This window comes from Cynocephalus volans, chromosome 4 (genome assembly GCF_027409185.1).
Source record: "Cynocephalus volans isolate mCynVol1 chromosome 4, mCynVol1.pri, whole genome shotgun sequence".
Lineage (NCBI taxonomy): Eukaryota > Metazoa > Chordata > Mammalia > Dermoptera > Cynocephalidae > Cynocephalus > Cynocephalus volans.
The window spans coordinates 6671945-6699113 of NC_084463.1; the positions used below are offsets into that span (position 1 = coordinate 6671945).

A 27169-nucleotide genomic window follows, 5' to 3' on the forward strand; every position below is an offset into this window, starting at 1 on the left:
TGGGGAGCAATAATCAGCCAAAATGTATATCGACAAAATAAAATTTAAAAAAAAAATAAAAAAAAAAATAAAATAAATAACTGATCATGATTATGCTTAGTTTGAGAGCTGGCTTTAGCTTGTGGATGTTTGTATTTGTAATTTTCTCTCCTTCCCCCACCCCCGCTATTTAATCCTACTATCTACAAAAAAAAAGTTTTCCTATTTTAGATACTAAAATTAAATATAACAGTACTTTATGTTATTCTACAAAGATCACAATGACCTTCAACTGTTCTGCTGCTTAAACTACCTTTAAAACTACACCTATATGAAACATCAAATAACTACACAGAGCAATGAAATTGTCCTTTCATAAAAATTTATTTGTCCATTAGCACATAATTACATAGTAATAATTACTGTTATTTTTCTTACCAACAATAGCTCAGAATTCTTAACTATCAACAATGTGCTAGGCATTTCACATATCAATTTGTTTTTTTAAATCTTTTTAAATTTATGTAACAGAATTTGTGAGATATTATTATTTCCATTATAAAGATGAAAAAATGGAAGATCAAAGTAATTAAGTAACTTGCCTGATATCACACAGATAGTGAGTGACGGACTTGGGACCAAACTGGGTCTGTGCAGCCAACGACCTCGCTCCCTCACTCCAGTACACTATACTACACTCCATACTCTTCCATTAGAATGTTCATTTAGCTTTGTAGATTCACATATAGTGTTTCTATCTTATCAACATGTTTAAGACAAATGTTGCCATTTCTTTCATCATTAATAATTTAGTCTGCTACCATACTGGTCTTTTCACCCTGATAGCATTATTTTTCTAATAGCATTTTATGGACAGTACTTAATTAATTTCTGCCCATCTCCTGTGCAGAAGAAACAGATAATTGACCACATTTAACAGTCACACAAATTTTTGTTGTAATTGTTCAATAATTGGCCTTCTCCCCACACATTAGAGTATCTGAAAATGGCATGTCAAAGTTGCAGATAATAACCTCAATATGCTATCAGAAAAACCCTTTCTACACAAGTAAACATAATCTCTGCACTGGGGCTTTTCATCTAGCCATTTCAATTATGGCAGAAAAAAACATTGAGAATTTTCTATTCTATTGAACTCCAGTATTAATTCATTATAGTCACTAAAGAATATTTTTAATTTCAGATTTAAATTGGATTTCAGAATTCACATGTGCATGCCAATGGGATCATTTTCCCTTTCAAGTTTTCTGCCACAAGTCTTGAATGAATGAGGGACATCAAAAGACTTTCACAATATTAAAGCACACATGATCAAGACACGAAACAGAAGTCCAGTAAAGACAAAAAACTTGCAATATTGGGTGAAATAAAAGGAAAATAATTAGAAGCAAATCACTAGAAAACTTTTCTTTCTCATCTGAAAAAGCTCTGTTAGTACTTTGAAAAGAGCCAAGAGTAAACAACTGCCTTTAAACAGAGGAGCAGAAGAACAGGAAGCAGAATTATAGTAATCTAAAATTTGGGAAATAGATAAGGTGAAGAGAGTACAATCTTTCTTTGCTGAGGTAGGGATAAAAGAATTCACTTTTTTAAAAGAAGGTTTATGACAAGACATAAAGATAAAAGGTTGGAGTATAATGACTTGAGGGAAAAAGTATAATTTAATTTTATTAGATTCAGTGACTGTCCCTCTCCCCCAATTATATGTGGTTCAAATGCTTTAAATCCTTTATTTTTCTATTTCATTTTTGATGGCATATTGGTACCAAAAGCTATTTTATGTCACCAAAAAAAAGACAAAATTTTGTCTTTAGTTCTGCCATGCTACAAATGATTAAATATAAGGAGAGCATGAAATTCAATAATGAAAATCAAATTCGCAAGGGATAGGAAAACAGAAAATCACATTTCAAGGTACAAAATACTCCCTTTATAGATATTGTACTTCTTTTGGCTTTTCATACACTATAGGTCCTTAGCTTCCAGAAAAGTAGCATGAAATATGAGTTTCATCAGCAGCCAAGTCTATGCATTTAAACTTTTTTCACTCTATGGTGATAAGTAAAAATTTGTAAATTTGGAAATACGACTCATTTTTCAGGAGGTGATGGAAGCATAACCCATTTAAATGAGTATCGGGCAACCATGTCAATTTGGTAAGGAATTGAGTCCCTGCCTATCACATACAGAAGGAGGGGACATGTATCTTAATTTCAGTATTACGAAAACCTCTTCATCAGAAAAGAAAATTGGCTCAACAACAAGTGAGTAAAAGAATGATTATAAGAATTTAAAATTTTAAGGATATTCTCCTGCTGTCCAAGAACAAAATCCCAGTAAACCTAAATCCTTCCAAGGAACTCAGGACACAACAAAGTTCTTTGATCTGTTACCTCTTCTACAGGGTTTTGCTTGAACAACAACAACGAAAAAGTGGTCTTCTGTATACAAATTTGTAACACCTACAACAAAGATATGAAGATGGGGGAAAAAAATCAACATGGAAACACTGGTTCACTAGCTAATTCCTTGAATATTTACTAAGCTACTATGTGCCAGGCCACAAGGTGGGCTCTGAGTATACAGTAATGGGCAAGCTGATAAGGTCAGCCTCCCATGGCCTTTTAGCCTATGACCCAATCCAGTAAGACTCCTTGATTCCACTAGCACCCAATTCTGCTCCCCCACCCCATCTCTAGCTATTCACCATTAATCTAACAACCAGCTCACCTCTCAAACACCGTACGGTGTTTTTTAGTTTTTGTTTTTTAATTCCACAAAACAAGAATAAAAATAGAGGTAATAAACAGCTCAAAGACTTGCCATACGGTCGATAGATAAGAGCTATGCAATACTGAATATTTGTCTTATTTCTGATGCTGGATATAATGGAGGACCCAAGAACCAAGATGCTGAACTGAATGCCACTAAATGCTATAAGCTCATGAGATTAAAAACAGAAACCTCCTCCAGCAGATATTTCCAAATCATAGAATTATAGGCAACGGTTTTGTAGTAACAGGGTGGCTCCCTTTTTTTTTTTTTTTTTTTTTTTAAATAGTAAACCTGGCTGTGATGGTGGCAGGAATGTTTGAAACTGAAAGGGGCCAGGGTTGTACAGAAAAGAATCTTCTTTCCTCTCATGTAAATAAGCTTTATTCATAACTTCCACTTTAGAATTAGGCACCAGATGCTTAGTCCCTTGCCCTCGTGATGACATTTCTGACCTCAGTAAAATTTCATAAGTCCATGTGAGCCAGACCAGCCTGATGTTACCTCAGACACATAAATGGCTACAGCTACTAAAAAAAACAGATTCTGGTACTGGTACCTATACAGCTCTGCAATGAACATTCAAGGAAAGGTAATATTAGCATGGGGTCCTAAACTATACTGTACTACTAACCAAAATGCTTATTTTGTTCTTAAATTTATTTGAGATCAAGGAGCCTGATCTGGAAATACGAATAATTTCCATTATTTGTTATTCCTTCTTCAAAACCCTGCACTCCTATTATCATTCTCCACCTTTTTATTCACTGCTTCAGAGTTACCCTGTTGTAAGAGAATGCCTGATGGTTTGAGACACGCTAACAGCGCAGCTGAATAGTTAAAACACAAAGTCTGAAGAGTAACAAAGACCTTGTTAAGAGTCCCAGGGCTGCTATTTCTACGTTGTCGGGTCTTAGATACATTACTTGACCCTTCTAAGCCTTAGTTTTATCATCTGTAAAATGAGGCTAACTCACTGATTTCAGAAGTTAACTGTTACCATGTAATATGACAGGACATGTAAAGCCCTTGGTGCAGGGCCCAACTGAGTAACTGCTACTTGTTATTGTTAATATTCTTGTTACTACTATTCCTAAGATGCCAGTTTATTGCTTCCCTCTTTCTTGAGTATCATATAGATTTGAGGTTAAGTTACCTGGTCCATGCCAATTTAATTCTGTAACAACAAAACAAAATAGATTTTCTAAAATGTCCTGACTTTAATCCTTTCCTGACTTTCTAACATTCATGCTGCTGTTAAGTGGGACCCAGACCAATGCTGTACTGTCTTTGCAGGCAGTCCAGAGCCACATCTTGATGTGTTTATGTTATCTAAATATACAATCCAATATAAATAAACCACTCAAAGCAAATTTCAAAGGAATGAAAGAACTTCATAATAAATTGTTTCTCTCCATCCTCACCCGTGATAACAGATATTATCACCCTAAATACAAGTAATCTTCAGAGCTAAGAATGATGACACACACTACAGAGCAGAATTTCACTCTATTAAAGTAAAAACTTTTCAGTGATGTGATCCACAGCCTATCTTTCAACAGTTCTGATTGAATTATCAGAAAAAACATTGTTTCCATACAAGAGTAGAGCTCTGTCTTTATAATTACTAATGGTTTCATATGCAAAAATTATAACTCTCACTATACTTTTACTTCTGATGAATGGTTTCAAGAGATTCTGCAAGAGAAAATAAAAGTTACAGGCCTAGTTAAGTACAGCTACCTAAAAATGCCAGGCAAAGTTGAAGACTGGGATGGTCTCAGAAGAAAGTGGCAACAATGAAGACTCATGAAGAGCAAATAAAGCTAAGTGACCCAAAGCAGATGCAGAAGGGCCCTGAAATCCACAGAGTGAGTAGCTGTGAATTCTGGCAAGTGGTGAGCTGAGTTGTACTTCCAGTGATGCCATGAAATTATATAATTTTTTGTGTGTTATAAACCAGCTAAAAAAAATTTTTTTTACTATGAATATTCATAAGATACAAAGCTAACTGCCACCCCTTGTGCCCATGATGTGTGGGCCAGATTCATACTGGGGCATACCCATTACCAGAAATTACTTTTGTACCCCGTGTCCCCCGCCCAATTATCCCCCAACCTCCCTCCCCCTCCCCCTTTGCCCTCCACTCCGCTTTGTAGCCCTAGGAACGTTCCCTCCCTCTGTAAGACCAATGCATTTCTGTGGTCTTTCTTTCCTTCCTTCCTTCCTCTCTTAGCTCCCACATATGAGTGAGCACATGTGGTATTTATCCCTCTGTGCTTTGTTTATTTCACTCAACATGAGTTTCTCCAGGTTCATCCATGTAGTTGCAAATGGGAGTATTTCATTCTTTTTTATGGCACAGTAGTATCCCATGGTGCATATATACCACACTTTCCTTATCCAATCATCCATCGATGAACATTTAGGTTGGTTCCATATCTTGGCTATTGTAAACAGAGCTGCAATGAGCATGGGAGTGTAGGTTTCCCTTTGACATAATGATTTCCATTCCTCTGGGTATATACCAGAAGAGGGACTGCTGGATCATATGAAAGATCTGTAGTTGTTTGAGAAATCTCTATACTGTTTTCCATAGTGGTTGTACTAATTTACAATCCCACCAACAGTGCAGTAGTGTTCCCTTTTCTCCACACCCTTGCCAGAATTTGTTATCCACCGTCTTCTTTATTATAGTCAGTCTAACTGGGGTGAGGTGGTATCTCAATGTAGTTTTTATTTGCATTTCCCTAATGACTAGTGATGTTGAGCATTTTTTCATGTATCTGTTGGCTATTTGTATGTCTTCCTTTGAAAAATGTCTATTCAGCTCCTTTGCCCATTTTTTAATTTGGTTATTTGTTTTTTTACTGTATAATTGCTTGAGTTCTACGTATATTCTGGATATTAATCCCATAGCATGTAACTTTGCTAACTTCCCTAAAATCTTTATACCTCTTACACCCACAGGAATTGAAATCAGTATGTCAAAGAGATGTCTGCACCCCCATGTTCACTGCAACTTTATTCACAATAGCCAAAGTATGTAAACAACCTAAGTACCCATCAACAAACAGATTTTTAAAATGTGGTATACTTATATGTGGAATACTATTTAGCCTTAAAAAATCAGGGAAGACTGTCATTTGTGACAATGTGAATGAATCTAGAAGACATCATGCTAAGTGAAATAAGCCAGGCACAGAGAGACATATATCGTAGATTTCATTTATATGTGGAACGTAAGAAAGTCAAACTCATGGAAGCAGAAAGTAGAATGGTGACTACCAGAGGCAGGGAGAGAGGGGTAACCAGGAAGGAAAGGGGAGATGTTGGTTAAAGGGCACAAAGTTTCAGTTAAGGCAATAAGTTCTGATGATCTATTGCACAGCATGGTGACTATAGTCAATAATAAGGTATTATATATTTCCAAATAGCTAAAAGAGAGGATTTTAAATGTTCTTACCACAAAGACATAATAAATATTCGAAGTGATGGATATGGTAATTAGCCAGATTTGATCATCCCACAATGCATACATGTAATGAAACATCACATTGTACTCCCTAAATATATACGATTGTTCTCTGTCAATTAAAAATTAAAGTAAAACTAAAAATAAATACCTCCATTTTCTAAATCTTTAAGACAAAGGTATTTACTTCAGTCACAGTAGAAATTACACAGCTTTCAGAATTTGGTAGATGAACCTGAGTCAAGACAGGTGTAACAGTATGGAGGAAAAATGCGTGGGACAAGATGAGTACCTGAGTCGTACATTACAAAGATTGAGTGCATATCCAAAATGACGGGGCAAGGTTGTCAATTTTTAAAAGCAGGAGCACCTACTTCCAAACAGAAACATTAAAACTAAATTCACTTACATATTAAATATTCTTATTCTTTTAAATCAAAAATATAATCATGAAATATTTTTGGGTTTTGTTTGGGGGTTTTCTTTGGGGGGGGGGGTTGGTGGCTGGCTGGTATGGGGATCTGAACCCTTGACTTTGATGTTATAAGGCTGTGCTCCAACCAAGTCAAAATTCCATTTTCCAAACAGTAAAGGGTAGTTTTATTCCCATGACTTAACTAGACCTTAACTAGTGAGAGCCAGAGGATCTCACTGATGACCTGGAATTAAGTGCCATTCCCACACCTTCATTTTCCAGATTAGGAAAATGCAGTCCAAATTGGTGACTGGTAATCCAAATTACACTAGATAATGCCATACTCAGGACTCAAATACAGGTATTCCGCCTTACAGCCTAGTACTCTTTCCACCAAGCACCACTGCTTCACTATACCAAACCTTAAAACTTGCCATTTAAAAATATATTCCATGTGTCTTATTGGCAAAAATCCACTCCACGACAATTTGGAGCATAACTGATTTCAGTACCTACATTGCGTCTTATGTAGGCTGTCATAATAAACACACTAATTTCAAAGTGCTAACAAATATAAAATTTTCTCTAATACACAGAAATATATTTGTGTGAATAATAATTTTATTGATGAAAATACCAAGAAACCAATCATGTATTTACATTAACGTAGCATAGAGAGAATTATTCTAGATATTTCCTTGTGCTTTTTTTCCCCCCCTCAGGCTACATAATATTTTCAAACTCTTATTTGGAAGGTATGCCATGGGCTGCCTTGTGCGAAATATACCTATTTTACATAAAATAGAAAGTTTTCACTTGTTTAATAAGACTCTTTTAGTTACAGAGGTACTGACTTCAAAGCCCATAGTATGTGAAATTCAGATGATTTCTCCCATGACTTTGTCAGCCCAAAACTGCTCTGCTGAACCTTGCTGTGAGACAGTCATTGAGACAGTTTTAAAATCATGTTATATTTTAACAATGGTGCAAAAAAATATTTAAGAGCTCAAAAATGAGTGAAAATAGAAAAGTACTGAACAATCTATACGCAGTAAGCTAACTTCATATAAGAAAGTGAGAAAATAAGAATATGTATTCCTATTTACTATTTCCATAAAGAAAATAGAAGGATACATTAAAAATTAATAGAAGTAATTAGCTATAAAGGTGGAAATATCAGTAACACAGACAGAAGCAACAATACTCGAAGTATAAGTATTTTTTAATCATCTTGACATTGGAACCACGTGAATATATTATTTATTCCAAAAAATTTAATGTTAAAATAAACAGAGGTACAAACAGCTGTTGTGAAATGACAGTATATACACAGTTCATTATGATTTAATTATAATCTTCCTGAGGACAGAGGGACCCAAGTATTTTAGAAATTCCACCTTCACAGTCTAGGGAATAGCCTAACACACAAATGCCATGTAATACATGTACAATTAGTCCATTAAAAATTGACTTTTGAAAGGTTTCAGAAACAATATTCTACAACCTGAATATAGTAATAACTCCCAAAATATGGGAGAAAAGAGAAGACAAGGAAAGGTAAGGTAGAAAAAGCTTTATTTTATGAAAGCTCTTCATATTTCTTTTACTGTTGGCTATAACTTAGAAATAATGAAGGGTAAAACATTTCTATGTTCAATCTTCTCCTGGATAAATACTCTAAGACTGTAAGCTGAAACATGACTGGCTGCTGACACTCAGTATTATAAAAGATTTTAACAACAAAATGTTAATGCCAAATTTCAATTTAAGTACAGTACTAAAAGAAGCAATAAAAGAAATGTTTAGTTTTCTCAATAACATAAATATGTAACAACTGCAACCAGTATATCTCATGTTCATTTGTGCTCCATTATTTCTGGAATGTTTTTTTCAACATTCATTCCCAACTGAAGCTATCTTAAATGTCTACTTTTTCTATTTCATCAAATACTACTGTGTAGCTGCATCAAATCTTAAAGAAATAAGAATTGCTGCTCTATTAAAAAAAAGAAAGAGAGCATGTATACTGGTCTATTAGTCACAAGGTCAAACAGGAGTGAAAAACTACAAGAATCCTTTAGTTAACTGAATCAGGATACAGTTAACAATGCCCACATCCAAAGGCTTAAAAGGTTCTTAATACAGAATCTAATATTATGGCATTATCAAATATAATATTATGCTATTCTGAAATCATTTATTGTCTCAAGGGCATGCTGCAGAAAGTTCTTTAAAAATGTAAATCAGCTTTATTTAATTGATCCATTTATCTAGCAAAATGTCCACTTTTAGGAAATGAAGTAGTATAACAGAATGATAATATCATGTGTGACCACAATCAAGTATAATAAACGGCCCAGTTTAAGGCCACCAGGGCACATTCTTTTTTATATAAAAGCACTGTCTCTTAGAAGGTTTCCATTTTTTGTAACAATAACAAATTTAATCTCATATCTATTAACAAGTAATTACTATAGAAAGAAATTTAACTGCTAAGTTGAATCTGCAAACACCATCAATGTCCTTCAGCGGGTGAATGGTGAAACAAATCTCGGTAAATCTATACCATGTAATACTACCCAGTAATAAAAGGAACGAAGTTTTGATACACACAACTGGATGAATCTCCAGAGAATAATGCTGAGAGAAAAAAGCCAGTCCCAAAAGGCTACATACCGTATAGTTTTATGACAAAATTATAGTAATGGAGAACATGAGATCTTTCTGTATTACTTCTTACAACTACATGTGAAACTACAATTATCTCAAAATGAAAACTTAAAAAAACACACTAATATTACTTGGGTCACCTCAGACTAAAAGCAGATTTAGGTGACATTCTCAGAAACCAGTCAGTAAATAAAGATTCCCCCAACAGAGGTCAAAAGGAACAGATAAAAGAACAAGACAGCCATAGAAAAAGAACTGGCAGTGAAAACAACGAAGAAAGTAACACAGTCATTAATAAATAGCTCATGAACATTTAGATATATTTAGTGACATACTAAATTTGACTCAGTATTAATTCAAGATGGAAATCTTACCCGATGCTTTGCCTTTATTTTCTTCCTGTACTCTTCTTTGTCAAATTTGTCCTCTTCCTGAAGCCTTTCCTTTGCCTTATCCAAGTTGATACCACCTGTGCTGTCTTCTTCCTCAGTATCCTTCATGATGGATTTCTGCATTTGTGGCCACTGCTGAACCAACTACAGACAGAAAAAAGGTCAAGTGTGGGGCAGGAAAAAGAAAAGCCACAGAAAACTATTTCCTTTTGTATGATGATTTTGAAACGGTGCATTTAGCCACTTTCTGCCTTACAACCTGTATTTCTTAAACTTTCTCGCAAACATCAAAATTAAAATGAGCAAGCCACAGAAAAGACTACCCTGGTCAAGATAAAGTAATGCTGCAATAACCCAATGAGAACTGAATTAGAAGAAAATTTCACAAAATTATTTGGAGAAGGTAGTTACAGAATAGAAATGCTTCAACATCTTCTTGGTGATCTTAGTGTCCTACTCTCCATATGACTCACCTCAAAATTATCTGCACAGAGCAGCACCCAGGCTGACTAGCATCTACCTCCTATGGGCTACTGTGGCACCTCTGTGTCTCTAACACATATCTCATAATACTGTGTTTTACTTTCCTGTTTTTCTTACAAGAATTAATCTCCTTGAGGGCAGTTCATTTGTCTTGTTAATTTATTCTCAGAGAATCAACATAGTGTCTGGCACATATTAAACAGATGCTCAAAATTGATCAATGAATCACTTATCAGCCAATATTACAGATAAGGACTGCAATAACTAAATGTAAAGGAGAAAATTAGTTTTGATTTCACAGGCATGCTCAAATCCACACAATTTTATTCACAGTTTATGGTCAGAAACAAGTGACAAAGAAGACAGGTCAGTGACCTGGGAGTCAGGGGACCTGGCTGAATATCCTGGCTTTTTCACTAGCCTACTGCATAAACTGAATAAATTACTTAATCTCTGGACACCTGTGTCCCTTTCTAGAAAAATAAAGTTTATTTGACTCACTAATTTCCAGGTCTCACATTGTAAAACTCCCCTAGATAATTTAGACAAAAAACGGTTCCCTTATTTTATCTGACAATTAATTGCCAGAAGGATTTAATAGCTGCTACTATTTTGAAAGACTGCTAATTAGCCTGTAGGCAAATGGAAATTGTAGGCACATACATCACAGGTATTAATGCCTCCTCTCACTCTTGTAGCCACACATTCTTCAAGATGAAATTCCTATCGAGTCTTAACTTTTGGCAGCTAATGGGGGTCACAAATAATATCGCATGAGCAGCCATGCTAGCAGTCACTGACCCTAAAGAAGCAGAGAGTGGGATCAGTTGTGACAATAAGAATATCATCCATTACTCAGGCTCCTGATCCCTACTTCTATCATGGAGAAGAAATGGTTATCCCTCTGCGGGTTGAACAAATACTGTATCTCCTTTCAGAGCTTTAGCTAAGAAGATTCAGTATGGGTCATGACCACAAACAGCTCCCAGAAGCAATAAGTACACATTAAAACATTTTACAGTTAAAGATTTATACTCACGATGGAACTAATTGGTATAATCTGTGAAGTTAAACTTAGTCGCACACTAAGGAACCTCATTATGCTAATAGAAACTCATCTTATTTTACAGTGAACATCAGATGTAATGTGACTATATTCTAGTTTAGCCTCCTTCTCAGGTGCTGACCTCTTTTTAGTAATTTTATAAAGATCCATTATTTATCATTTATATAGATTTCCTCTTCAACTTCTAGCAACTTTGAATTGCACTCTATTTTGTTACTTTTCATCTGATTTATACACCTCAAAATAACATCCAAATCTTTGTTAACTTCAAAATTAAAAGGAATACAGACTCCACTGAATATAGACTGCTTAAGCAGCATTGATTAGTGATGATGAAATACATGATGTGATACATTATAGTCAATATGAAAAGCTCTATTATTTTACTGGAATAACAGATGATGAATCATTCATTCAACACATTTTCTTATGGGTTTATTATACGGTAGGCACTGGTCTAGGTGCTAGGGATAGAACAGTGAATAAAGACAACAAAATACCTTCCCTCATGAAGAAGTGGAGTGGAAGAAATTGACAAAAGTCAAATAAACATAGACTATGAAGTCACAAAATAAGTGCTGTAAAGCAAAATAAGGAAGAGTGAGGAAATTGAGATTATGGTGGAGGTAAGGTGCTGTTTGTGCTGTATTAGTATGGTCAGGGAAACCTGTAGGCTGGTGAGAATGAGGCCATGAGATGATATTCAGAAGACTCTGCCATGATGATTAACTAGTCATCACTCCTTAAATAAGTCACTTGACATTCTGGATCTATTTCATCATTTAAAAAACAAGGTAATTTACTATGTAATAGAGTGAGCTTTCAAGAGTAATCTATGAGTGGTAACCCCTTCCCTACACTATGGGTATATATGAGCATTTACAATAAGGCCAAGGTAAAGGAAAGATGAAAACAGGAACTTAGGTGTCTGAGATTACTTTAAAGCAGAGAATTCCCTCCCATAGCCAGGCCAGCAAGAAACATGCAAGTACAGCATCTAAAATTAAGGAAGTGCAGAGCAGAGGCTAAGAGTCAAGCAAAAGCAGCTGTGGTATATAGTTGTTGGTATTCTTGTGCTTATTCCCACTGAACATGTTGATAATACCATGATGAGAAAAAAAACACAAAATTTAGAAAGTTCAAAGCCAACTCTGTGTCGTTATCACCAAGAATTATCTGAGTTTACTGTCAATAAGGCATCCTTGTCCACAGCTGTAGAGCCGATGAAATACCTACAGTAACAGTGGAAGGAACTGCCCAACGTGGTGTAAAGAAACAATTTACTCTCTCGTTAATGAATGGCAAATCAGCAGGAGAGTCAAACTCTTCTTGGTACTTGGAATGTACCTCAGCAACAAAGCATCTACAGAATCTTACCTCTCCTTCATCGGTAAACGTTATTTTCTTGTTCACTTTAAAATTTCTCTTCATTACTTTTTTTGCTTCTGCGACTTTGGTCACTTTTTTCTTGACGCTTGATTTAGAAGGTTCTTTCTTCTGTGTGAGAACATATCAAAAAACACAGATGATTAGGGAAATGGTTGTTTTATATTAACAATTTAATTCTGGCAGTATGCTTTACAAAACAGTGCATTTTTACTGTTCATTGGCTAGTGAAAAGCACCCAAACCACTGTCCAAAAATAAAATTATTAGACTTATTAACTAATGACCCTCCCCCAAAGCAAAAGGGGTTAAAGTATGAAAAGGAGGGATATTAGACATAAATAGTCTTTATACTTCCTTCTATTACTAGAATTATGCTATCTAATAATGTTGAGCACTAGAAACTACATGATAATGTAATAAATGGACATAAAGTATCATCCAGCTAAAATATAAAATATTTTTAAATTCTCAAGTGCAAACTTTTAGACTAGGAAACTGTATACTTAGAAGGCAAAATGACTGCAATACACTGTTCGCAACTCAACATTCCTCCTCCAATTATAGTAATTTATTATACGAACACTGGAAAACATTCTTTGATAATTAAACTGTGTCCAAAGGTGAGATGGAGTAACAGTACTTAAGAGGACACATTGATCAGGACCTAGCTAATACCCTAAAATCAGTATAGCAAGAAATTAAAAATTCAAAGCCAGTGCTTACTTATGCAAAGTGAATGCTGAGTGACCCACATGAGATGGGGAATAGAAGAAGTCATAGACTAGCCTGCTCTGATAAGACACTGACATGAGGTAACTCATGTTTTAGAAGGACTTAAAGTATTCTCTTCAAATTAGAGCCAGTAGTACCATTGGTTGTACTTAGTTAACTAACTTAATGCAATTTCCATTAGATGACTAGAAAGAATGAATACAAGTCTTCAGTGTAATAGTTAACAAAAGGAATTTGACCTTAAGCTCTACCACTTATGAGCTATGTGAGGGCAAGTTACCTAACCTCTGTGCTTTGGGTGTAAATTAAGGATAATAATAGTACCTATCTCAGTTTTTTGGGAAGATTAAATAAGAAATGTAATAAGCTATACAAAAAAGTGTTCAAAAAATCTTAAATATCACTATTATATGTTGTTTTATTCTACATAAAGAGATTGTGCCAGCTGCCTAGAGGCTTAATTTGCAAAATACTAGACTGTGAACTTCCTAGTTGGTTGATTTTTAGTTCTGTACCATAGGGAACAACCCAAGAAAAAGAAAGAAGGAAATGATCTAGAAAACAAGAATTATTCGAAGCTTCAGGGAAGATGTACATTGGTAACAACTATTACATTATAATAATAAGTAAGCAAAAAAAAGAACAATTCATTTAACACGTAGATATTGTTAAAATAAAACACCATAAAATTAAAACAACAAACTTACTAGACTAGAGGTTTGTGACAAGTTACTAATGTATTATATTTTCAGATAATGATTGTGGTTACAAAAATCAGCTAGTGCATCTACAATAATGTTATGATTTAAGTATAAGAAAATCGTTTTGACACCCACAGTCTCATGTGGGTATTACTAATAACGCTGCTTTTGTATTTCTGGTTCTTTATACATGAAAACTTTAGTATATAATAACATTTACTTCTCATATTAAATATAAATATTTCCCATATTGTTATATATTACAAATATTTATAATATTATAAATATTTATATTTATAATATATAATTTATAATATATATTATATATGTAATTTATAATGTAATTTATAATATTTATTTTAGATCACAAATCAATTCATATTTAACAAGCTATTAGCAACTTCAATACATATTGAAACTTATGAAAAGGATTAATCGCTTCTAAGGCAACAAACTTTTATTCTATCTGATATATACCTACCTCCCAAAACTTCTACAAAAAGAAATTAAGTTTGTTTTAGATTTCTGCTTCCCAAGGGACACCCCCATCTCCTCCACCCCCCAGGAGTTTGACTTCATGAATATTACCCACTGGTGACATCAGGCCCTAAATTGCTATGCCTGCTCCTCACAAGCCCTTCTCCACCACTGTTCTCTAAGATGCATGATTATTGTTCTTCCTCAGTAAATATGACAATCCTCATTTCCTTATCTCACTTCAGAGAGCGATTGAGTAAGTTGTGTGACAGTAAAACTCCTAAATTCAAAGGGAATAGCATAGCAGGAAGCTTGTCACCCTATACAAGTTGCTACCTGTATGGTCCCTGTGAGTACAGGGGATTAATAAGACCCCCACCCTGCTTCCTTCAGTCCAGTCAGTACTGCAACACCTTCTTTTCCCCACAAAGGCTTATCAAAGAACACCAACACAGCCACCAGGGTTGGCAATTTCATTACTGACTCCTACTTGATCTTTTTGGCTTTATGATTAGGTCAGTTCTTAAAGATCCTGGGTTGAATGATCTTCTTTCATCAGACTTCATCTAATGATAGAAGGAATGCTGATCAAACAGTGTAAACTGAGAGGATCACTATAATGTAAACATAACAATTAAACAGGAGTAATTTATAATCATTTAAATCGGTAAACTAAAAGAACTAGGAAATGACATAGCAAACTTTCAGAGGTGATGATAATGCTCTGTATCTTTATAAAAGCTTGGGTTATACAAGTGTATACTTTTATCAAAACTCAGATGTTACACTGAAGATGTGTTCATTTTATTGTACATAAATTTCTACCACACATACAAACACACAAAGAAAATGTCCTATAAACAAATACTGAACTCTAGTTGATGCCATGCAAGCTGAAGAGTATAGGGGAAAGTGGAATGATGTTGGCAACTTACTCTGAAATGCACTAAATAAAAAAAGATGCATGAATAGTTAATGTTTTAAAGGAAATATGGTAAAAGGTTAATTGTAGAATATGGGTGGTGGATATTTTGGTGTCCAAAAATATACTTTTTACAATTTTTCTGTAGGTTTGAAAATCTTCAAAATAAAATATAATAGCCAGCCTAGGAACAGGAGGAAAAAGTCATAGAACAATGATACCAAAGACTGTCAGAATAGAATAAAGGTCGGTCAGAAAAACAATCCTGCAGAGTGGAACCTTAGAGTGAGATGGGTCTAGTTGAAGAGCTTTAGCAAAGTCAATGAAACCACTAATGTTATCTGAAAAAATTGAAGGTATTTGTATCTTTGCCTTTTTTTATGGTTTATTTTGGTTCCTAAAAGGTAGGCCCCAACACCCCCACACAAAAAAAGGTTATATTTTTTTATTTATTTTAGGGAAGCCATTGAAAAATTACAAAACTACAGCTAAATAAGAGGAGTAAGTTTTAGTGGTCTATAGCACTGTAGGGTGAGTACAGTTAATTTATTGTATGATTTCAAACAGTTAGAAGAGAGGATTTGGGATGTTCCCAACACAAAAAAATGATAAATGTTTGAGGTAATGGATATGCTAATTACTCTGATTTGATCATTATGCATTATATACATGCATCAAAATATCACGCTGTACCCCATAAATATGTACAACTATTACATATCAATTAAAAGTAATAAATTTTAAAAAAGGAACAGAAGTGCCAATGTGAATGAGAAGAGAATTGTTTATCATATTTTCCTGATAGGCTGTGGCTTTGCTTTGATATCCTAGAACTATTCTTCACTCATTCAAATACGAGGGCACTTCAAAAAGTTCATGGAAAGATTTGCATTATCTTTTAATGCTATTTTTCCATGAACTTTTGAAGTACCCTCTTACATACTGAGGGTAAACAACACAGAAGGCACCACAGACCATACTGGGGACCCAGTAGCTCAAGAGCAGTGGGCTTCCAACCCTCATGGGCTCTATACATGGAAAAAGATACTAAACCAGTGGAAAACATTAGCTATTTAATCACACAAATGTAGTAAGTAATAGGAAAAATATATACAGAATGAATAAATATGTGTAATAGGGTGACTGCCCTAACTAGTCAAGGGTAAAGAGGGCAGAGCAAGAAAAACTTCCTTAAGAGACAGAGATGTTTGAACTCAGTGGCAAACACTAAAACACTGCAGCATTACTGACACAGTGATGTACAAACACCTGGGTTGTCCACTGATGATGTATTTCACATACGGCTTCCAAGAGGATCTTACTCAATGTTATTCTTATTAATTTTACCAGGTAATGCATGACATGTATTCTGTAAAGAATACTGTTAAAAAGTTGCCTTTCGGATCCTCTTCAGCAAACTCAGTTTCCCTCCCAAGAAGCAAGTGTTGTTACCAGTTTCTGTATTCTTCCAGAGAGATTCTGCCACATTGAGGTATATACGAAAAACACAAAGGTACTAAAAGAGCTACCCCTGCAATGAGTAGCCTAGTTTATATGTTCATATACATACGCATTTATATATCTAGGAGAGGTTTCTAAAAGTGAAAGTGATCAAAGAGTAGGTACATTTAAGTTTTGAAAGAGATTTCCAAATAACCCTCCAGAGAAGCTATACAAATTAATACTCCTGCAAAAAATTTAAGAAGAATTGAATTTCCATACCTACTCCAACAAAGTATATTATTAGGCTTTATGTCTGCCAATCAACTAGGTGAAAAAAATAATATCTCAGGAGAAGTTTTAAGTTGCATCTGTTATTTATGTATAACAGAACATCTTTTCAAAGGCATTATTTTTCTGTGCGCTATTTGCCAGTATTTCTAATGAATTCCTGGCATTTTATTTATCAAGTTGTGAAATCTCTTCGTTTGTTAAAGATGCTTCAATATTTTCCTGCATCTCATCATTTATGTCCAGACTTCTGCCATAAAGTAATTTTTTGTTGTTTTTGTGCGAAGTAGAGATTTTTAGTTTTTATGTAATCGATTTTATTATTTTTGAAAATGTTTTCAGGATTCGTGACATACTTTATAAAAACTTTTCCAACTAAAAGACTTTTAAAAAACGAAAACTTTTAAAATGCAGAGTTTACTTTTTTAGAAGTTTCAATATCAGCTCTTGACAAGATAAAAAAAGTACTCAATACTTTTTATATTTCAATTCATTAAGGTGTAAAAAATATACAGTATACCTACTGCTAAAAAGGAGCTGTATTTTGACTACAAGACTTTATATTATTGGAATAAGAATGAAATGTATAGCAGCCAAAAAGTATAATGAAAGACAGCCGACAAGACATACATAAAACAATCAAAAACTTGGTTATGATTTTTTTTAAAGTAGAACTGCTCGCTATGTAAGCATAATTCCTCAGTCATCCTAAATCTACTGAGCTACAATAACCCAAGTACTCTCTAATTTTAAATTAAGGACCCTATTTCTTTTGCAGCTGGCAGGTACAGGGATTCAAACCCTTGACCTTGGTGTGTTATCAACATCACACTCTAACCAACTTAGCTAACCAGCTAGCTGAAACACTATTTGACATTTTATTTTAAAGCCATTTACAAAATCTTTTCTTAAGAAATAAACTTATTACCTCCAAAAAGTACCAAAAGTATTGTTTGTAAAATGTTTGCAAAAACTATAGTCTTAAAATTAAGAGCCACCTAACAGGTATAGTGTTTCAGTTTTGCAAGATGAAAAAAGTTCTGGAGATTGATTTCACAACAATGTGAATGTACTTAACACTACTGGACTACACATTTAAAAACGGTTCAAATTATAAATTTTATGTTATGCGACTTTTACCATAACAGAAAATAAAATTTAAAAAGTTAAGAGCCACCTAAAATACAACAGGACATCAGTTTCAAATGTTATTACAGGAGCAAGTTTGTCTTTTCAGAATTCCTACACAATGTAAACTTGTTAAGACAAGCTTACATGTTATAGCAATAGTCCTAGAATTATACAACACTAAAGGAACCATTTCAGCTGGAAGATGGGGAGCAGGGTGGACAATGAAAGGAAAGGGCACAATAGACACAGGAAGGATTAAAGACCCTTAAGTACAGATCAACAAAAATTATATAAACCAAAAATATTTATAAATCATAGAAATAATTTTACAATGATCTAAGAAATTTCACAGGATTTTTCTTTTTAAAAATGTCCACATTTTCCAGTCTCACGTTTTAAGGTTTAATACAAAGCACACTATAATAAACCTTGGCCATATGCACAAACTTCAGCATCCAAGAATTGAAGAGAAAGATGAAAGTCAGTCGGCTTCGACCCAACTCTCAGTTACCATTATTTCTAGAGTGGACTACATTGTATTAGCCTGTGAAGCAGATCCTCTTCATTCACACCCGTCCCCATTACAGTAGGCCCTGTTGAAATCACTTGTTTTCTTGCTTTGTTTTTCCTAATAAATTGTAATCTCCATGAGGGTTAAGACCATTTGTATTATATTTGGGTCCCCAGTGTATCATGGAGTGGTTGGCATATAGGAAACAATCAATAAATATTTCTTGGAAGAAAAATTAATGAATAAACTATACATGCATTACTTCTCTCACTGCTCATGCAACCATGAGTCAAATCTGGTCCCTACTAATTTTTTTTTCTTTTAATTAGAAAAACAAAGCTTAGATTAATTCAACAATTTGTTCAAGGTTGCATAGTTTAAACCAAAGTTTTTGAGTTTGTTGCTCACATTCTACAATGCTTAGTTGATTTCTGTTCAAATTGCCTTAGAAGGTTGGAGCACCATATTTTGACACATTAGCCTTTTAAATTTCTATCAATTTAGGAAGAATGTTTGAGAATGACTAATTTGAGAAACTCTTACAGTTTTCTTTGGACAATGTTCATGACCCATTAAGAAAGATTATTTTTAGACTTTATTCTGAAAATAGTTTGATTCGTTTTAAAAATGATTGTTTTCACATCCAAATATAAATTTTAATTATTGAATATACTATTTCAAACTATATGGTCCAACCATACTTCCCTTCTAATGAGAATCACAGCTGTTATGGAATTAATCTGTATGAGATACTTGACTCGTTACAATCCATGAAGAGTCAACATAAAGTATCTAAACCATCTAAACACCCTTCCAAAATTTTTTCTAGATTATGTAAATAACTCGTATTTATTCCAACATAAAATCACACAGGTGACTGCCTACATTTCCTGTCAGTTACTTGTCTGTGAAGGCCTGATTAGTTCTTCTGACTATATTAAGAAGCAAACCACAAGTAAATGTTAACTTCTTTCTCTTTTCTGTACAGTTAATAAGGCCTTGCACTACTGTTTTTCTTGTTATCTGTAAACTGCAATCCTAATGTATAATATAAAAAAATGGTTAATGAATATCACAACACATTGAACAATAACAAAATATTTATTATGAAATATTCTCAATTCATTTTTAAATAATCTTAACAGGTCAACATGAATGGGAAAACATGATTGTCTTGCTTGTTTCTTTCTGTCTTTTCCCCAGACCAAATACTGTGTAAACATGTAGTAATCTCAGCTTTGTTTAGACTTCCTTCTGGTTAAGGAGGATCATAAGGCACAATCTCTGTTGATATTCCCAACAAAAACATTCCACACAATATTTTTGATTGCTAGATTCCTCCTTCAGGATTCCTGGTGCCTAAATCCACTGGCTTAACCTGGAATACTTTCCAGAAACTGCTTTCTAAGCATGTATACTGCCACCTTAACTACTAAATGCCTTAAGGAAAATAACTTTTAAATCTATCTCCAAGATACAGATTTGTTTTGTTTTGTGGTGGGGATGAGGGGTGGTTGGACAGTATGAATATACAGTTTCTATTTCCTTCTGTTGTTTCCCTCGTTTTGAGATATACTTCTCCATCTAACCCTCATATCAAACATCTTCAACAGGTCTTCTTATTCGCAATTTCTTGTCAAAACTAATGTAAGTTTCTTCTTGATTTGAAACAGCTTCTTTGTAGAGTTTCAACCTAATAATTCTTTTTTTTTTTTTTGGTCTTTTTTGTGACCGGCACTCAGCCAGTGAGTGCACCAGCCATTCCTATATAGGATCCAAACCCGTGGCAGGAGCGTCGCTGCACTCCCAGTGCCGCACTCTCCCGAGTGTGCCACGGGCTCGGCCCTAACCTAATAATTCTTAAATCTTTCAAAGAGCTTCAAATTACTCTAGATAAAATTTACATTTCTGTTCTCTTCCCAAGCCATATTTGATATTGCTTTCATGACATTTTCTTAGTTTAAGCTGTATCTCCAACTAAGTTTCATGACCAGCCAAATTCATCATTGTCTTTGTCTTATTTTTTATCTTAAGTGGTTCCTTCTAACTTTCAAACACTTCTTTATAGTGTGGGAATGCATGATGGGAAATTTCATTGTCCCCTATTCACTACTTCAGTTCATTTTCTTTGGTTCACTTCAATTGTTTAGGCTGTTTACCGTTCTGTTTTGTAGCTAGAAAATACGTATTTGCTCCACACCATGTCCCTCCATAAAAATAGAGCCACTATAGTGACAAAATCTACATATCTCCTGTTCTTTAACAAAATTATGGAACTAGTCATATTTTGCCTTAGGAATCCAATTTGTAACCTGCCACTTTTAATAAATATTTCTATATTAGGAAGCAGGCAGCTGGAAGCAATTTAGAGAAACAAGGCCTGATACATTTTTGTCTCTCTTTTCAGATTTCAAAAAATGACAGTATTGGTTTCATTTCCAACTTGTATCCAAATTGGCCATACGAACTTCTGTTGTCCTCTACAACTTTTGGAATTCTTGGAGAACTTAGATATTTTACAAGTTACTTACAAAAAACTCAGTAACACAAAAAGGGAAGCTGATTTGCGCCACATGGCCATTTGGTTAACAGTGTTAATGGAGACTGATGACAAAGGAGGAGGGAACAAGGTGGTAAAGAACTAAGTCAAAACAAGGGCAGAACTTACAAAACTACTGTAAACAATCTGACACTAAGATATTTTCTCTTGGGGGAGAATCTAAGCCATCTACAGCCCCACCACCTCTCTTCCTAATGATACCATTGACTCAATAAGAATGTACCAGTAGTTAATTTAATCAGATTCTGTTTGAACAAAATAGGATAGAATGAAAATAACATTCAATAATACTTAAATATAAGTTTAAGTGAGAATTCCACAGTTGCTTCCAGCACCTAACAAAAACAAATTACCTGGCAGTCTGGATAATGTGGCCTACAGCAGTGTTGCTATAAACTCATTCATATTAAAAGCCTAACAAACAAATGCCATGTAACATTAGCTATTCAGTGAACTACCAATTTCTAAAAGTATGCACAAACACACACATGCATGTGCATCTAAACTCTAAATTACAGAAATAGAATCTCTGTATGACTTAAAGCCTTCACAAAGAACAACAATAATGGAACTAAGATATATACTAAACTCAAAGTGGGTGTGGTTCCGGGTCAGTTAGTCATTTTTGACACAGTATTTTAAGACATTTAAACCATAACCTTTGATAGGGAAAAAAGTATTCTATCCCTCAATGCTCTACTACTTTGCTTTGTTTTTCCTGGCAAATTACATGCTGAGCATGTAGTAACTAATACAATCTCCATTTGCCCACCTTAACATTTAATCATTAAAAAGTTTGACAGCCATTGGAAGCTACTGACAGATTCTTGTTCAGTTTATTTATTTGTTTTTCTCTCACCTTAGAATGAGTCCCTGCTGTGTACAACAAGAGCCGATCCAGATGGGACTCACCTGACAAATTGAGAGGTCACTAAACTTCTCTTTGAGAAGTTTATAGAACAGTAGTCAATTACAGATGCCATGTGCCAGACACCATGCTAAATGTTTTATATTTCATTTACTCATCACAACTACCCTTTGGAGGGATTGCCTGCATCTTACAGATGATGAATAATTATTCACCTAAAAGGGACAGAGGCAGGCTCTAAACACAGGTCTATCAAAGTTCAAAATTTGTACTCCCAAGTTTGAAGCTGGTACTCTTTTCAGGACTCCATAATTCCACTGATTAAACTCTAGGAACACTGCTTAGGAAGATTTAGTCTACTCTCCAAATGCTAGAGCCCGTAAACCCCCTCACAGATAGGCACAGGGTTTCTACTTGAACAAAGTATTTGACAGAAAATTCACTAAATAAAGAAACCAAGTTATACTAGAATATCTATTCCTATTTTTCTTGTATATTTTTAAAAATAATTATATCAAAGGAAAACTACTCTTTTTACAAAAAAGGAAAAAAAAAAGTTTCCAAATGAAATAGGCAAATACTACTGGTCAAAATCCCAATCTAAATGTTTTTTTCGAGTTCCAGTATCATCCCTTGAAAGATCTATGCTGGTACTAAAAACCAAAGATAAACTGTATTTTCTAATGTCACTCTAGGGAAAAGACAACATTAATTACAGATAGTGGTGAAATAAAGTTAGGGGAAAAAACAGGAAAGGTAACAATAGTTCTGTGACAAGCTTCTGAGATAACTACGGGCCAAAAGACTGCATGTGTAGAACAAAATAGACAGGGAGAAGAACAGCTTTGCATAGTTAAGACAGCTACAGTGATAAAAACAGACAATCTGAAAACAAACACAAGAAAGGAAGGATCAAGGGGGAGGAAAAGCTCTATGAAAACAAACTCCTCTCATGATTAGTGATATGAAACAAAATCATTACACCATACTGCCAAACCATTTTTCCCCATAATGGACCCCCAACCAAATCATTAACTCTAAATTGGGAAAATAATTAAACGATGGAAAACAGAGAATTTCTTAGAACAGATACTACAAGATACAAAATAACTGCCATCCATCTCCCAAATATTTTCTCTGTTACACTAAAAGAAATATTTGAGATACAAAACTAGAAGTAGTTAAGTCCAAAAAAAAGGTACACTGGAACATAAAATGCATCTTTGGCACAGCTCTTAGTGTGGTCATTTCCAAGTTAGTACACTACCACTGAACAGAAATGTTTACAACACATTCTAACTATTTCTTCTCCAAATACTTCAATTATTTAAACCATATAATAATTTGAAGTATTAATAAATGAAAACATTAAATAACCTAATAATGAGGAAAAGATTTATCTCAAACTAATTTTGAATACATTCAACTTCAATCAAACGAAGTAAATAGGCTGAACACACAGGAATTTTCTCTACTAAAATGCAATTAGTTCTCCACTGCTATAAGATTTCTAGAGTTACAATATTATAGAACTCATCCATAATTTGTCTTATTAATTACAAATCTAAGATGCTAGATGTCAAAACTTCCTAATAAAGACCACAAATTACCATGGAATAATTTGATCAGAATAGTCACTAACATGCTCCTTGGCTTGCAATGGGGGTTACATCCCAATAAATCCATCATAAGTTGAAAATATCATGTTGAAAATACATTTAGTACACATAATCTACTGAACATTATAGCTTCAGCCTAGCCTACCTGAAAGGTGCTCAGAACACCTACGTTAGCCTACAGTTGGGCAAAATCATCTAACACAATGCCTATTTTATAATAAAGTGTTGAATATATCTCATGTAATTTATTGAATACTGTACTGAAAGTGAATGCAGAATGGTTATATGGGTACTAGAAGTATGGTTTTTACTGAATGTGTATCACTTTTGTACCATCACAAACCTAAATCAAACCATCGTAAGCGGGGGACTGTCTGTACTGTCAGCTATTTGAGCACCTTCAGGAAGCCTCATTCAACTTAAGGTATACTATATGTCTAGTTTTCAGTCTGGAAATGAGCTCTCATTTTCAGAATAATTAGTAAAGCGCCTCTCACTCTTCTGTCACTTAGAATAAAGCTGCACCTTGATAATAGTGTTAAAATAAGGTTTACCTTACTCAGAGAAGTATGGTATACATTGGTTGGGAGGGGGATGTGGCTGAGAGACAGAGTAAATATGAATGTGTGAGTATCTGATCAGTTTCTAGAAAGTTGCTTTCCCAGAGTTTCATCAGGGCATCATCCCTCCAGTTTACTTTAAAGATGGGTGTTAAACACTGCCATATAAAATTCACTATTTTATGTTTTGTAGGACAGTTGTTGAAATGCTAGGAAAAGCTGTGCTTCTCCAGAGTAGAAGAATGTTGTCTCTTTACAGACAAGGTGTTCCTCTTTCCATTCTGGCAGTCGGGAAGTCAGTCAAGACTTCACAGCCAAATTTCTGACCCATAAAACCTTGCATGACCTGCATATCAAATTTCCTACCAGTCACTCCCAACCTATCTACATTTTGCAGACCCTGAAGTTTTCTATTTTAATGCATTTAAAAGTATTTTTTAAGCTGCTTCAAATTCCTTGTGGGATTTGGAGGAATAAAATATAAATTAATAAGAACAAAGGTGGCTCTGTTATTTATTCAACTAACACATACTGGCTATCTACTGTACCATCCCAGGCACTTGGGATAAGACACACACACACACACACACACACACACAACAGTGAACATGTCAAGAGCTTTTAAGTGCTAAAGACAGAGGCAGATTAAGGGGCTAGGGAGTGAATGGGCGGAATACAACAATTTTAAATAGTTAGGGAAGGTCTCTCTACAGAGGGACACTTGAGGAAAGACCTAAAAGAAGTGAAAGAGGAAGTCATGCAATAATCTAGACAAAGACTTTCAGACACCAGAAAGAGTAATTTCAAAGACCCAAAAATGGAAATGAGTTTGTTTTCAAGAAGCAAAAATTTCATAGTGACTAGACAAGAGTTACCAATGTGGTAGGGCGGTAGAAGAAGATTCTGGATGATGTAAGGCCTTGCAGGACATGGTAAATAGCTGGATTTCACATTGAGTACAACAAAATACGAGTTTGGAGCAAGATATTTGACAATCTGGTTTACTTTCTTTTTTTCTTTCTTTCTTTATTGATGTGAGGATAAAACATGGTATAGGAGCATGGGGGGTAAAAAGAAAACCAATTAAAAGGTTATTCTATTGGTCTACAGGCAAGATGGTAGAGGGTTTGGATTAGGCAATATCAGTATGTCTTAGTATATTTTCCATTGCTTATAATAGAATACATGAAACTTGATAATTTATGAAGAAATAAAATTTATTTTTACAGTTCTGAAGGCTGGGAAGTCCAGTTCAAGGGGCACAACTGATGAGGGCCTTCTTTGTTGGTGGGGACTCTCTCCAGAGTCCCGAAAAGGCACAGGGTATCACATGGCAAAGAGGATGCGTGTGTTTATGTTCTAGCTCAAGTATCTCTTCTTCTTCTTATAAAGCCACCAGTTCCACTCCCATGATAAGCCTTTAATCCATGAACGGCTTTGCCCTCAAAATCCAATCACCTCTTTAAGGCCCCACCTCTCAATATTGCCACATTGGGGATTAAGTTCCAATATGAGCTATGGGAGGAACATTCAAACCAAAGAAGTATGGATATATTTTGAAGGAAGAGTAAGCAAGACTTCCTAAAAGGGTAGATACGGAAGGTGAAAGTAAAAGAAGATTCAGAGACAACTATCCTAAGTACTTGATCTGAGTGACTGAGTGAATGGTATTAAACACCCAAGAGATATTAAACAGCTAGTTAAAAGGACTTTAGGGAAGCTGAAGAGGTTCAGAACATACGTCTAGATTCAACTGCATACAGTATTTAACAACTTACTGAATTTGCCTACGTGGAGAACAGAGTTTAAGGCAAAGCCTGGGGGTACTCCATCATTTAAAGATGGGGGGAAAAGGAAGAACCAGCAAAGATGACTAAGGAGGAACAACCAGTTACAGCAGGAACAAAAACCAGGCAAGTGTGGTGTGCCAAAAGCCATGTGAAGAAGGCATCCAAACAGAAAAGGAAAGTGCTGAGATGCTGATTAAGACGAGTCTTAATAATTGATTCTTGAATTTAGCAAAGTAAGAATTGCTGCCGACCTGAGCAAGAAAAGATTTGACAGGTTGGCAGGGAAAAAATTCCAACCAGAAAAGATTCAAAAGGAAATGTGAGGTCAGGTAGTGAAAACTGTAAGTATAGGTTACCCTTTCAAGAATTCTCTTCCTCATCTCCTGTCCCCCACAGTGCAGGTCCAGAATTCAACCTAGTGTTATTGGGACTAGAGTTCACCTATACAGTGGGTTACTTTTTTTTTCTTTTAATATGCTAGATTGAATGCCTAATAACCAATTTTTACATTTCTCAGAAAATAATTAAGGATTGTAAATAAAGAATTCTCATTACATCATTGCATTTATTACAGGAAAAATGAGATGGAATCTGAAAGTATTACAATAAGAGTTACCTGAGTAAAATTTGTTACATATCCATTCACACAATGAGACATAAGATAGCCATTAAATTGTAGCATTATAGAAGCATATTTACTCAATTGTCAATTACATAAAGGAGTGTTTCCTGATGCCCATCTTCTTCCCCATCCCTATAGGATGGGTGACGTGCCCTTGTCTAAGTTCCTAGAGACTGTATTACTTAGCTGTCAGTTTCTGAGAATTTATAATTCACCAGATTATTTAATCAATGGTACTAAACTTAGCAAGGAAAACTGGACATTCAGCAAATATTAGTTTGTTC

General features: G+C 34.7%; 1 protein-coding gene across 1 annotated transcript in view; it reads right to left on the reverse strand.

Moving 5' to 3' along the window:
- Positions 1-27169, reverse strand: part of DDX10 (DEAD-box helicase 10) — a 262941-nt gene that overhangs the window by 92938 nt on the left and 142834 nt on the right. The window contains exons 14-15 of the mRNA XM_063093640.1: positions 12651-12770; positions 9707-9868 (exon numbers count right to left, since the gene is read on the reverse strand). Coding sequence (XP_062949710.1) covers positions 9707-9868; positions 12651-12770 — 282 coding nt within the window. The remainder of the gene's footprint in view (positions 1-9706; positions 9869-12650; positions 12771-27169) is intronic.